Below are 15,553 nucleotides of genomic sequence, written 5' to 3'. Positions count from 1 at the left end.
CTTAGACAAAACCCAGGATGGTGACAGTTATCTTGTAAAGGACACTATTTACCCCCTTCTCTCTTAGTTCACACCTAAACAACTAAAAGAAAAAAGATAGCAAAATATGAGGAAAAATGATCACACTGTGTTTTATCATATTTTTATAAATTCTAATTAGCCCACAACAGAGGAGAAATGTTGTCTTAATGAAATTGGTATAATACCTGATACACTACTATACGCGTTACTCCTCGTCAATTAAGTGTAATGGCTAATGATGATGGCAGCAAAACCATTAAAAGAACATTACACAAAATGCCTTGTTGCATTGTCAACATGTCTCAAACGCATCTACTCAGTATGTATTGTTTGAACAAATTAACTAGCTAAATGGTACTAGAGATAACCTAGACAATCCTAAGCCTTCACTGAACTTTCTGTTCAGACACTTAGCTTTTGGAAGTGCAGCCACACTTAAAAGTTAGAAATGGAAAAATCTTTATCATTCCTAAATCTTTATCATGTCAATACAGAGTAATTGACATCTTTTAAGAGACATGGCCAAAGGGAAGGGAAGTAAGGGCAAAAGTGAACTATTGGGACTTCATCAAGATCAAAAGCTTTTGTACAGGAAAGGAAATAATCAACAGAACCAAAAGACAACTGACAGAATGGGAGAAGATATTTGTAAATGACATATCAGATAAAGGGCTAGTATCTAAAATATATAAAGAACTTATCAAACTCAACACCCAAAATCCAATAACCCAATAAGAAATGGGCAGAAGATAAGAACAGACATTTCTCCAATGAAGACATGCAAATGGCCAAAAGACACATGAAAAAGTGCTCAACATCCCTCTGCATCAGGGAAATACAAATCAAAACTATCACCAATCAGAATGGCTAAAATTAACCAGTCAGGAAATGACAGGTGCAGAGAAAGGGGAACCCTCTTACACTGCTGGTGGGAAGGCAATCTGGTGTAGCCACTCTGGAAAACAGTATGGAAGTTCCTCATAAAGTTGAAAATAAAGCTACCCTATGACCAAGCAAACTAGGGATTTACCACAAAGATACAAATGTAGTGATCTGAAGGGGCACCTGCAACCCTAACATCTACAGTAGCAATATCCACAATAGCCAAACTATGGGGAAAAACCTAGATGTCCATCAACAGATGAATGGATAAAGAATATGTGGGGTAGGGGTGTGTGTGTGTGTGTGTGTGTGTGTGTGTGTAATGGAATACTATGCAGCCATCAAAAAACAAAATCTTGCCATTTGGAATGATGTGGGTGGAACTACATGGTATTACACTAAGTGAAATAAGTCAATCAGAGAAAGACAATTATCATATGATCTCTCTGGTATGAGGAATTTGAGAGGCAGAATGCAGGGTTGTTGGGGTTTAGGGAGGGGAAAATGAAACAAGATGGGATTGGGAGGAAGACAAACCATTAGAAACCCTTAGTCTCAGGAAACAAACTAAGGGTTACTGGAGGGTGTAGGGCGGGGATAAGGTGGCTGGGTGATGGACACTGGGGAGGGTATGTGCTATGGTGAGTGCTGTGAAATGTGTAAGCCTAATGATTCACAGACCTAGACCCCTGGAGCAAATAATACATTATATGTTAATTTAAAAAAAGGTATTCATAAAGCTTCCTACCTGCTCTTCTATCATTTCTTTCGACATCAATACAAAACACAGGTATTCTCTCTTTTTTCTCTTTCCTTTCAGAGGAAGGATCTTCAAAAAAGTCTACATATGGAATGCTAATTTTCCATGCAGCAAGGTTTCGGGGAGTATTAGGTGTGCTCACAGCTTCCACTGGAGAATCATCTTCCATTACAACAATACCTTCTTCAATCTGGAAAAAAATCATCATGAAAAATGTAGTATACCCAGGTCCTTTAGACCTACAGCACACAAGATACAATTATAAAGAGTATATCCATATAAATTCCGTAATTTTCAAATACAAAACTTTTGAAATTAGGTGATACCAAATTTTCTACTAAAAATATAAAAATTAAAAATTAAAAACAACAAATTACTAGCATCAACTCCAGGTTTTATTACATCACCTACATATGAAAATTCCATAGAAAAGAGAAAATAGGCACTTCAGAGATTAAAGATATTGAAAATATACAAATACAGAAAAACATTTAACTATGGTAATAAGAAGTAAAAATTAATGGACTGATATTTTTCACTCTGATATGTATCGAGAGTCACAGAACAATTTTAACTAAGTACAAATGGTCACCAACTTATGACAATTCAACTTATGATTTTTCAATTTTACTGTAATGCCAAAGCGATATGCATTGAGTAAAAACTATACTTCGAAGTTTGAATTTTTATTTTTTCCTAGGCTAACAGTGTGTTGTGTGATAATCTCTTGTGATACTGGGCGGTGGCAGCAAGCTACAGCTCTCAGCCACTCAATCACAAAGGTAAACAACCAATTACACCGACAGTCATCCTGTACCCAAATAGCCATTCTTTCTCACTTTCAGTATAGTATTCAGTAAGTTACATGAGATAGTCAACACTTTATTATAAAATAGGCCTTGTGTTAGATGATTTTGCCCAACTGTAGGCTAATAGAAGTGTTTTGAGCTTGTTTAAGGTAGGCTAGGCTAAGCTATGATGTCCAGTAGGCTAGTTGTATTAAATGCCATTTTCAGCATTGCGTCAGGCTCTCTGCTCAGCAGAGTCTGCTTTTCCCTCTACCTCCACCCACCACTTGTGCACATGCTCTCTTTTTCTCTCTCTCAAATAAATAAAACCTTTTAAAATTTTTAAAAAAAATTGGGGCGCCTGGGTGGCTCAGTGGGTTAAAGCCTCTGCCTTCGGCTCAGGTCATGATCCCAGGATCCTGGGATCGAGCCCCACATCGGGCTCTCTGCTCAGCGGGAAGCCTGCTTCTTTTCCTCTCTCTCTCTGCCTGCCTCTCTGCCTATTTGTGATCTCTGTCTGTCAAATAAATAATTTTTTTAAAAAATAGTAAAATTAAAAAAAATAAATAAATGCATTTTCAACTTACAACAGATTTATCAGAATGAATCACCACTGTAAGCTAAGGAAGAGCTATAATTCCATTTCTGGAAATGTAATCTAATAAAATTATTTATTCTAAGTAAATTTTTTTTAAATTGTGGAAAAGGCACAAGTATAAATATATTCACTGCAGCTAAGTAATATGAAAAATGAAAAATGACCTGAAAGGGACCCACCTCCATAGAATTCTTTTTTTATCTCTTGGTTTCTAAAATTTTAATAATATATATGCTTTAAAGAAGTATTTTAAAATATTATTTGAATAATTCTTTTTAAAAAGAAATTTTAAACATGTTCTAGAAATATACATACAGAAAGAAGGAAAAACTGTATTTCATTAAATTAGAAGAGAACCTCTGAATTAACACATTAAGAAACCTGATCACCTATACATCTCAAACTCATGTTAAAGAAGACAAAATGTTACAGATAAACACATCCACCTTGAACATACTTTTGTATGTTTTATTTATTTATTTGGCAGAGAGAGAGGGAACACAAGCAGGGAGTGGGCATTTCCATCACACATTATTCTCTCTGTTTTTCTTTCAGTTATATAAAGAGATAACCTTGTCTCTTTATATAACTGGGAGAAGCAGGCCTCCCACTGATCCCAGGACCCTGGGATCATGACCCGGGCTTAAGGCAGACACTTAACAACTGAGCCACCCAGGCGCCCCTTGAACATACTTCTTTAAGACAATGAGTCAAAAACTGTGCACACTGAAGAAAATTCTGAATAGTCTACTCAGGGCAAATGAGTAGTAGGAAGATTTCTTTCCAGAATTTTAGCAACCTATCTTCACTCTCAGTTCTACCTTTTCCCCACACCTGGCAGTCACCTCTTGTCTAAGTGAATTCCTTCCCTCCCCCAAACAATCCCTTAGCAATTACCTTTTCTGTTCTTGTCCTAAAATGGCTTTCTATAATCTCTAATAAGGCTATTAGTGATCTTAGAAGGACCTCTTAATACCCTACTAAAAAGAAAAAGTCTTAAAGTCCTAAAAAGAAAAAAAGAAACTATAAAAACAGATTGTATGAATTGGTTTTTGCCTTTTCTGGGACAAGGTTATCTCTTTATATAACTGAAAGAAAAACAGAGAGAATAATGTGTGATGGAAATGCCCACTCCACTACTTGAACCTGAGGTACAGAGTAGCATTTTCTATGGCTATTACAACTGTATTTTTGTTAATGGATTAAGCTTCTGAGATATCAGAAGGGTAACTGATCATAAAATGACAGATAATTTGTTTAACAAGCTGACTAAACACCAAAAATAGGGCACCTGGCTGGCTCAGTCAGTAAAGCACATGACTCCTGATCTCAACATTATAGGCTTTAAAAAAGAAAAATAGACATTCTTAAATAAAAAGTCCCCCAAACTCAACCTAAGAAACAAAATGAGAAAATAAAATTCTTAGCAACATAGAAATATCCATGAAACAAAGGATAAATTGTTTAAAATGTATTACTGTTACTGTTACCATTTAAATGGTATTTATATCAAAAAAGTTTAATGAATAATCTCTAGAACAGTATTTTTCTAAAGAATTTTCAGGGCTTCCTTTAATGTTATTTGAAAGTAAGTTAATATTATAAACCAAGATTTAATGTAAAGGAAAATAAAGTACTTTTTTGTTTTCATATAGATCTTCCCTCTACCAAAAGGATGGAGAATAAGGGTGGCAGAGGATAAGAAGCAAAAAGATGTCCCCCGTTTCCTTAGGAAATCTAATGTTTCTCATTATTATCTTTTACTATATGAAGATAACTGCCAAAATACCAATGGGCATATTATATTCCAGAAGTTTATTTGCAAATCAGTTCTTAACATGGACAGATAAACACTTTCAAATATATTCAATTTTATGCAGTGAACTTTGGTTCCCAGGCCAGCATACACATGTCAATCTAATCCATAATTTACATTCATACATTTAAAAGAACTGATGCTATTACAATACTGTACAGTGCTTATTATGCTTACCATATGCTAGGCACTGTGCTAAGTGTTTCGTGCATATTACTGGTTTAATCCTCACAACACCCTTACCTAAGCTAGATACTTTCATCCCCATTTCACATGTGAGGAAACCAAGTCACAATAAAATTAAGAAACTTATCCAAGGTCACATTGTAAGGAGGCACTGCCACCAAGTGATCACATCAAGGTTTCTAAAAGAAATGTCTTCTAAGTTCCAAATGTGAATTACACACCACTTTAGTAGGAGTCTGGCCATTTCCCTTTCCCCTAAACTTCCTCAACAAGACAGAGATTTCTCAACGTCCCACAGATTAGAGCTAGCACAGTACTGGGCTACCTGGTTGGCTCAGTTGGATGAACATGCAACTCTTGATCTTGGGGTCATGAGTTCAAGCCCCACGTTGGGGTTAGAGATTACTTAAAAAAATAAACTTGAAAAAAAAAAAAACCTAGCACAGTGCCCTCTAAATCCTAACTGATACCACCTTAGTCTGGGTCAATAGTCTATTCACCCACACCTGCTCTTTTAGAGTATTAGAGGTTAGTTTGCTCCCTTCTTTACTTTTCCTTACCACTATCTTTGCTTCTAAATCAAGAATCTTCTTCTTCTTCGGGCCACTATAAAACAGAACTCTCTCAGTTTTTTAAAAAGACTATCCTCCTATTCCTAAAGCAAACACACACACACACACACACACACACACACCCCGAAAACAAAAACAGCTTATGTATCAAGTAATCACAGAAAACAAAAAATAAGAAGTGTATCTTCCCAAACAAAATTATGTTTTGGAAAGTTCACAATAACATGGGTAAATGCTTTCATTGTAATATGAAGTAGGAAGAGAGTAGGATAGCAACCTACATACATAATGTAGCCTAATCTATGTGGATGAGAAAGGAAAGGGTTTTTGTTGTTGCTGTATTTTAAATCACCAAAACGTTAACAGAAGTGCTTACTGAGTGGCAGGGTTATGGGTGGTATTTTTAAATTTGTTTCCACTTTTCCATATTATTAAAAAACTGAGATGGGGCGCCTGGGTGGCTCAGTCATTAAGCATCTGCCTTCGGCTCGGGTCATGATCCCAGAGTCCTGGGATCAAGCTCCACATAGGGCTCCCTGCTCAGACAGAAGTCTGCTTCTCCCTCTCCCTGCTTGTATTCCCTCTCTCATTGTCTCTGTGTCAAATAAATAAATAAAATATTTTTTAAAAAATAAAAATAAAATAAAAACTAAGTCTATAATATGCTTAAAATTTTTAAAATACATAAGTAAACATTATTTTGAAAAAAGACTACCTCCTCTGGTCTACTGTCTTTCTTCTACCCATACTTTTAAAAAAACACAAGGGCATAAACAGAAAAAACAATGTTATATTTGGATTACCTAAGAAGGGAAAAAAAAGAATTAATATTTTCTTCCACTTAAATTATGAAGAATCAATGAATTTCCTTAACAATTCATCATGCAATGGGACAGAGGTCAAAAGGAAGGAGTGAGAGGAAAAACAGGTTTATATACTCTTCCCTCCCCTATTCTTTCTTCTTGGTCATTGCCAATCCAATCACTCAATCCATCCCTTTTGATATCCAGGTTAGTAAATCCCTTAAGGTCAAAGTCTCTATCTTAATCATCCTTTTATCCCCATTGCTCAGTCATTAAGGAGCAAAACAAGCATCCAGGAACTCTGTTTAATAAAGATTTGTTCAACAAACAAAAAGCACAGATGAGACAGTATCTGTCTTTATGGATCTAACTGGTAGGGAAAACAATCATAAACATATAATTTCAAATACAACTTTTGGGTGCATGCTTTCACATGTGATCTAACAAGGGGCACAAAGGGGAAATGTTCAATTCTACCTGAGGACCCAAGTAAGGACTTAAGGGAAGCAGCTGGATTCTGAATGTTAAGGATGAATTTTCTAAGTAAATAATGGAAGGGAATTCAAAGGAGAGCATGTGCAATCATCACAGAGATAAAACTGCATGGTGGGTGTAAGGTGCAGATTCCTAAATCTACCAGAAATCTTGTTAAAATGCAAACTGGTTCCGTAGGTCTAAGATGGAACCAGAGATTCTGGACTTTTAATAAGCTCCCAAGTAATACTGATGGTGTTGATACATCAATCACGGTTTGAGTATCAAGGAGTAAGGGGATTTATCAACAATTCTGTCTGCCTGGACCAGATGGTTAGAAAGAGTTAAGATCAGGATACAAGGGGCACCTGGGTGGCTCAGTGCGTTAAGCCTCTGCCTTCGGCTCAGGTCATGATCTCAAGGTCCTGGGATCCAACCCCGCATCAGGTTCCCTGCTCAGTGGGGAGCCTGCTTCCCTCTCTCTCTGCCTACTTGTGAACTCTCTCTCTCTCTCTCTCTCTCTCTCTGTCTCTCTCTGTTAAATAAATAAATAAAATCTTAAAAAAAAAAAAAAAAAGAGATCAGGATACAAAACAAAAGCCTAACTACAAGATGGTAAATTGTCTATCAGATCTATCGCAGCTAAGCAAAACTTATCCTTGCCTTAACAAGCAGTTAATTTAGTGCTCAGGATCTTTACAAATTAGATTAGCACCATGAAACTATAATAACTAGTGAAAAAAATATGGGATAGAAAAGAAGTCTAAAATAAGTAAAATAAAGGGGAGAGAAAATAGAAAATAAGCAATTTTTATGCCATTGTAGGTCTGAATTCATACATATATTAAATTGAAGAATTTTTACTTACAAAGTCATCTTCACCTTCAGCTAACCCATAATTAGGCAACATAGCTCCTTCCATTGTAGTACTTTTAAATACTCCTTTAATTTTGCTACCTATCCTGCTGATTCCAAATGATTCTCCTCTTTTCTGGGTGCTCCTAAACATTAAACAAAAATGTATCAAGTTCATAGCAAATTATCACGACAGTCTAGTTTACTCTAAGCAATAAGAATAACTGTGAAAAGGGTAAACTGGAGATAGAACTAACATAACTTTTTGGAGTTCTTAGTCATAGACAGCGTCCCAACATCTCAGAAGCCAAAAGTGACAGAACATTTAAAGTTTAAATTTGGAGGTAGGAATAAATGGGGCAATATTCACTAATAAATGTTTGAAATTCACCTACTTAAAACATTAACTGAACTAAAATGTTTAAGAGATGAGAGCCCCCTAATGGTACATAGTTCTTACTACCATACATATTTTGAAATAGCATAAAAAATGTGGTTAAGATCAACATTCAAAAAAAGTATTGATTTAGAACTGTACTGCTAGAATAACATAGTGTAACAGAAAAAATATATAAAACTATGACCTTCTCAGTCCTTCATTTTTAGACAGACCTTAACAAAAAAATTCTGTCCTCTGTGACTGAAAATTTTTAAGCAAATTTCAACTTTATAATCATACACTCAAAAGAGGAATGAAGTATAAAATGCGAAGTAACAAAAAATATCAATCTTCAAAGTAACCAAAAAGAAAAAAGATAAAATGCCATAGAGAAGGGAGAAAATGCCAAAGGGAATGGTTAGCAATAAACATAAGCAAACGCAGCCTAAGGAAGCAGCCTGCTCTGACATCACATATTAAATGTTGGTTTCATAATTTTTTCAAAAGTAAATTTCTAAAAGCAGAAAAGCTGGAAAGCAACAACAAAAAATAAGCCAAAACACAGCAAAAACTTCCTCCATAACAGCCTACTGTGCCATGTTTCAACAAAGAAAAGCAGAACTTTTACTCAGTTTAAAACTCATGCTCATTATGTAATGTTGCCTGAACAACAGATACCCAAACAAAAATGACTATTTTTAAATCCTAAAAAGTTTGCTTTGGGTGCTTAACTTAATGGATAGCTATTATTCCTAAAAGAAAAATTTATTTACTGAAATAATGCAACAATTTCAGAAATAAAAATAAATTGATCAAGTTTCAAATATGCCTGGTACATTAATGACATGTGCATTTTGTTTACATGTCTAAGGAGCAAATCAAACTTATTTTAAAACTGGAAAAACTAGGGGCGCCTGGGTAGCTAGGTGGGTCGAGCCTCTGCCTTCAGCTCAGGTCATGATCTCAGGGTCCTGGGATCTAGCCCTGCATTGGGCTCTCTGCTTGGCGAGGAGCCTGCTTCCCCCTTCTCTCTCTGCCTGCTCCTCTGCCTACTTGTGATCTCTCTCTCTCTCTCTCTCTGTCAAATTAATTAATTAATTAATTAAAATCTTGGAAAAAAAAAACTGGACTCAAATAAGCAGTTAGTAGTTAAAAAAATGTAGAAGATTATTTAAACAAGCATCCAATCAGTGTTTTTTTTTAATCCAGAACTATAAACACAATTCTCTCTGATAGAGTGTTTCCAAAACCAATTATGAAAATGTTAACAAAATATTATTAAAATCTCTAGAATTTAGATAGATTATAAAAAATTGGGCTTTTTGAAATCTGATTATCAAAAACAAAAATCTCACTTCTGTTTATCCCCAGAAATACACAAATACTGTACTTCTTGCTTTTAAAAAAAGTTCTTTAAACACAAGTTATTTTAAAAGTAATATAGCAAAACCAATAACAAAAAAAAGAATAGCTTTGAACAGCTGGATACTAGCTTATCATTTTATTTTAAACTGACATTTTTATTTTATGACATATATCATGCTATTTCAAAAAGGAGATATCCAGGGGGCCCTGGCCTGCTCAGTTGGTAGAGCATGAGACTTGATCTCAGGGTTGTGAGTTCAATCTCCACCTTGGGTGTGGAGTTTACTTCAAAAAATAGATAAAATAAAATCTTAAAAAAAAAAAAAAAAAAAAAGGAGATATCTAGAATCAAATTAGAGGTTGATTTTAAAATGATATCCTGGGGACACCTGGTGGCTAAGTAGGTTAAGCCTCTGCCTTGGGCTCAGGTCACAATCCCAGGGTCCTCAGATACATGAGGCTCATTGCTTGGCAGGGAGCCTGCCCCTCCCCCTGCTTCTGCTCTTTCTCTCTCTTTCCCTCTCTCAAATAAAATAAAATCTTAAAAAAATAAAATAAAAGGATAGCCCACAAATAAAATAAGATGAAAATAGAGAGGGAGGCAAACCATAAGAGACTCTTAACTATAGGAAACAAACTAGGGAGGTAGCTGGAGGATGGAGTAATTGGATGATGCTGCCTTAAGGAGAGCATATGATGAGTCCTGGGTGTTGTACGCAACTGATGAATCACTAAATTCTACCCCTGAAACTAATAATACAGTATATGTTAACTAAATTGAATTTAAATCGTTTTAAAATAAATAAATAAAAGGATATCTCAAATAGCTGATATAATGGCAGTAGTAATAGCAGTGTTTCTTTTTTCCCTTTTTGTTGTACTTTTTAAGTTATTTTGGGTATACTTTCTGAACTTAAACAGATAATTTATATAGAAAAAAAAATCACATGCTGTCTCAAGACTTACCGAAAATCATCCAAACTTAGGCTACCTCTGCAGTAACAGATATGTGAAATTATATAAGGAAAGGAGAGAGAAAGAAAGCCCAGATATTAAAAAAGTTTCACTTTAGAACACAAAATAAAATTTAAAAGCTTTAAAAGTTACACAACTGGATAGCATTCATTTTTGCAAAGAATGTGTATAACAAAATAAAGGAAAGAGAAAGCACCATGGCTGTTCAGGAGGGAACTGGGCGTATGAATTCTAGCTCATTAAAAAAAAAGTTCTTAAACTAGTATGTCATGAAATATCTGTTATTTTTTGCCCTCACTTAGACACACCATTTGTTTGATATGGTGGAAAGTCTGCAGAGACTAAGCCACCAAAAATTTGGCACAGAAAACAAGCTCAGTGTTGTCCAACATGAAATTCAAGTCCATATTAGATTTAATTATGTGTGCTTCACACATTCTGAAATATATGTTTTAAGCTAAGAAACAAAGTGAACAAAAAAAAAAAATCCCTAAATATATTTTTTAAGCCATCCTTTGAGTATGGAAGAAACAGAACAAGCTAACATTAATATGCATTAAAATTTTTACTTTTAAAATAAAATTAAACAGAATATAGACATAAAATATATGAATTAATATTATACATATTTTAAGTCACTTAGCAAATTAGCAATGCTACTCTAAATTTTCAATAAAAGAACATTAAGTAAGTCTTTTTCTTATTTTATATAGGTAAATGAATAAGTATCACAGAAGCAGAGTCCTGACAAGACTGATAGTTAACATTAAAGTCAGGTCAATATAAAGAAAAACATACTTTTAAAGACCATAATCAGTACCCACAATGAAAAAAGTCCATATTTTCTTTCTGTTCATTTTATATTTTAAAGAAAGCAAAATTAATGTAGTATGTTGAAGACAACCAGGTGTTCTCAAAGTGGCAAAGAAAGCTTTCCAGCTCTGAAGTGATGACACTGACTTAGCTCCTCAGCAGGTTTATAAGATCAAAGAACCACTTCCTCTTAAATAGTCCTATACAGGAGAGTGATTAGGCTTAATATTCTACTATGGCACTCCAAACATTCTGAATATAAACAGAAATAAATTCCACCTGCTTCTCAAATGATTCTGGAAAATTTAATAAAACTCTAAAAAGTATTTAAATCAAAGAAGAGATATTTTAATTGGGTAAAGTATGCTGTTTTAAATAACAAGGATAGAATTTTTGTTAAGTAAAGTCAGTGTTTCACAATTGTAATATATAAAGTCAATAATCAAAAAATTCATACCCGTTTCTACATCCCTTGGTTATGTCCAAAAACACAATATATTCTCCCCATGGCTAAGGTTTTCACATTTTCCCTCGTACAATCTAAAAATTTACTCCAGTTTCTGACCTACTTTGCACCACATCTCCAATTTATTTATATATTAGATTCTTGCTCAAACAACCTGGAAGGTGTTGAGAGCAACGTGAATATTCTGTGGATTTATAGATTTGATATCTGTGTCAATTTTGTACATACAACAACATAAGGGCAAATCAAGACATTACTTATCCAGTTATAAATGGATTAAGTTCTCTTTTCTGTTATTTCTCTGAGTTATATAACTGCACACATATATTTCCAGAAAGCAAGAAGGGAAACAGAGAAAAAACTCTCCACATTTGTAACCAGTAAGTACTCAAATGAAAAATATTCTCTGGGGGGGAAAAAAAAAACCTGTCTAAAATTGAGTTATCTGTAGATTTCATCTATGCATGTAGTCTATGTACCAAGGCAATGGTGTGTTATCTTAAGTTTTTCTAAAAGAATTTCAGGCATTTCCTGGTTACTCTATATTGTACAACTCTACAATTACTTAATAAAATGTCTTGTCTACTTGTGTAGCAATGGAACCAGAGAGTCAAAGAAAAACAGACTAAGAAAGAAAATACTATCATAAGAATAATTTGTATCAATAATTACAAAAACAAACCATACAGATGACTTATCATACCTACCTGTTCAATTTTGAATTGCGTGTTGGTGATTCTGCACCTCTTAAAAGTTGCCTGAAATACTTTAAAAAAATTATGATTAAACCATTTTATATTAAAACACGCTATTTTACCTTACTACTTTCCACTTTAAAGAAAATTTAAATCAAGTGAAAACAACCATAGGCAAATAGAGTTAAGGATTACAATACTGCAAATGGAGAAATTTAGGCAATTTGATTTCCACATCTGTGAATAATATATGTAAAAGATGAGTGGAGTTTCTGCATCATGACAGTATTACAAAGCCACTCAGGCATATGTCAAATGAGGTAGACCAATTTGGCCACAATTTTTACAGTAAACTTCTAATCTCCATTAGTTTCTGTAGTGAAAGAGTATTTTTTTTTAATTAATCATGTTTTAGTTTTGTTATTTGAATCACTCTATTGATATCAAAGCCACTATTAAATTTTGATGTAAATTCCTTAAACAAGATTAATATTTTGACTTACTTCATCACTGTGGCAGAACATAGGTGTAAACACATTCTCCAAAAGAGACAGTACATGTTCATATGCTTCAAAAAGACATCTCATAGTTTGAAGTTTCACAACATCTATATACGGGCCTTCAGCAACTATTAAGAAAAAGTAATATTGTAAAAATTGTTTAAGAATACCATAAATACATCATGTATTAGTTTAAAATACAGTGAAAGAACATACAAACAGTTTTTGCAGAAAAGCCACTTGTAAGGTATAAAAATCAAACAAGGATAAGGAACCAGAACCACCAAGCTCCAGTTTTGGCAAGTGTTAGTTATGTGAATTGTGAGTAAATTTCTTCATGAAAGCTTTCATCCTTTTAGTTAAACAGGATAATGCCTACCTATGCACCTCACACAGCTCTTATAATAATAAACACTGAATACAGGAGAAAACTCTGTAAACATTAATAGTTGTAAAAGGGCTATAGTCTCACCACATCTTTGACTTACTTTTCTGAATCTCTTCTACAATAAAGGGATCAAATCGAATTTTGTCTATACTTTCATCCAAACAGTATGTTTTATAAATCTTCTGCAACTCTTCATGAAGAGACAGCATTTCATCATTTGATAACTCTGGTCGTAAAATTCTATCATTGAACTCCTCTAACAAATTAGGGCAAAGTAAGAAAAAATGAATTATTTCAATATAACATAATATAATGTAATATAATTTATAACATAACATAATACTGTTCCCAGTCTAACTGTAATCAATACTAAAAGCAACAATTACAATCTATTCATCATTTTAAGCTTTCTAAAAAAATTTAATTGGAAATAAAACTACTACCCAGATGAAAGAGAAACTCAGTTACCCAAATATTTTATGATAATATAAAATATGTAAATACTTGCATAGCAATATGAATTTCTAAAATTTAGATTAGTGTATTTAAAGAACATATTTTATACCAAGGGTCTTTAATACTTTGAAATCCAATTCACTAAACAGTGAAACCTAAGGCTTTTTTAAGCTCCAGTCAATATTTTTAAACAATACTTCCATCTATCATGGAGACTACACACTACTAATGAGGCTGAGTATATGAACAAATTAATCTTTTTTTCTAAAATCACAGATGATGCAGTAGAATAGACAAAATATTAACTGCCTTTCCTTACTACAAGAGATATTAACATGGACTTCATCCCCTAATTTTTAATTATTCAACTGATAAACAGAGAGGAAAGGAAGTAGTTTTTTTAAAAAAAGGAATAGAACATATATGATTTTGGGACAACAGCAAATTCATATAATTAGAGCCTTGAAGGGAAAAGAAAAAAAATGAGGTAGAATATCTGAAGAGATAAAATACAAGAAATTTCTTTCTTTCTTTCTTTTTTTTTTTTTTTTTTTGAAAATTTTTAGGGAAGGAGAGAGAGCGTGAGTGGTGGGAGAATGGGGGGAGGATTGGAGGAGAGAAAAGAACTGATCCCAAACACGCTCCACACCCAGAATAGAGCCCAACACAGGGCTCAACCTCACAACTGAGAGATCCTGATCAGAACAAAAACCCAAGAGTCAGACATTTAAATGCTTTAGCCACCCAGGCACCTCAACAGCCAAGAAGTTTCAAAAGTGATGAAAGACACCAACTTATATACTCAACTCAGTAAAATCCAAGCAGAACATACAAAAAGAAAAATACATAGTATAGTCAAATTTCTGAGAACCAAAAATTAAGAGAAAACTGTAAAACCAACCAGGGAGAAAGGCAATATTATAGAGAGAGGTGCATACATAAGAATGGTAGGTAATTTCACCTTAGAAGGAACAGAATTGGGGCACCTGGGTGGCTCAGTCGGATCAAGTGTCCAAATCTTGATTTCACCTCAGATCATTATCTCAGGGTGCTGAAAGTAAAACCTGTCAACCTAAAATTCCATATTTCATAAAAATACCCATCAAAATGAAGACAAAATAAACATCTTTCCAAAATGACAAAAACTCATAGTCCAATATGGCAGAGGAGTAGGAGGTCTTAGTTTCCTCTAGTCTCATGGAATTTAGCTAGATAGCTATCATATAATTTTGAACACCTGAGAACTCAACCAAGGATCTAAGGAAAGAATAGCTGTTACTCTACATATAGAAAGACAACCACTTTCTGAAAGAATAACAAGAGAGAAAAACACACCTCAAGAAAGAACAAAAGAGGCAATACTGCCAGGGACTTGATCATTATGGATATAAGTAAGATGTCAGAACTGAGTTCAGAATAATGATTTAAAAGATACTAGTGGGCTTGAAAAAAGCATAGAAGACACAAGAGAATCCTTTCCTGGAGAAATAAAAGAATAAAATCTAATCAAGTCAAAATCAAAAAGGCTATTAATGAGATGCAATAAAAAAATGGAGGCTCTAACTGCTAGGATAAATGAGGCAAAAGAGAGAATTAGTGATAGAGGAGACAAAATGATGGATAATAAAGCAGCTGAGAAAAAGAGAGATAAACAACTACTGCATCATGAAGGGAGAACTTGAGAGATACCATAAAGCAAAACAGTGTTAGAATAATTGAGATCCCAGAAGAAGAGGAAGGCAGAGGCAGAAGGTATTTGCA

General features: G+C 34.0%; 1 protein-coding gene across 6 annotated transcripts in view; it reads right to left on the bottom strand.

The window, feature by feature from the left end:
- The window catches only part of SNX14 (sorting nexin 14), a 101,146-nt gene that overhangs the window by 34,846 nt on the left and 50,747 nt on the right, over window positions 1-15,553 (bottom strand). For 4 of the 6 annotated variants that reach the window (XM_059177153.1, XM_059177150.1, XM_059177152.1 and 1 more), the window contains exons 13-18: window positions 13,437-13,592; window positions 12,952-13,076; window positions 12,461-12,519; window positions 10,466-10,492; window positions 7,769-7,901; window positions 1,652-1,853 (exon numbers count right to left, since the gene is read on the bottom strand). In XM_059177153.1, coding sequence (XP_059033136.1) covers window positions 1,652-1,853; window positions 7,769-7,901; window positions 10,466-10,492; window positions 12,461-12,519; window positions 12,952-13,076; window positions 13,437-13,592 — 702 coding nt within the window. The remainder of the gene's footprint in view (window positions 1-1,651; window positions 1,854-7,768; window positions 7,902-10,465; window positions 10,493-12,460; window positions 12,520-12,951; window positions 13,077-13,436; window positions 13,593-15,553) is intronic. The other 2 variants (XM_059177154.1, XM_059177155.1) reach the window with 1 other exon arrangement.

The sequence above is a fragment of the Mustela lutreola genome, chromosome 6, assembly GCF_030435805.1.
Source record: "Mustela lutreola isolate mMusLut2 chromosome 6, mMusLut2.pri, whole genome shotgun sequence".
Lineage (NCBI taxonomy): Eukaryota > Metazoa > Chordata > Mammalia > Carnivora > Mustelidae > Mustela > Mustela lutreola.
This window is presented reverse-complemented; position numbering and strand designations above follow the sequence as displayed.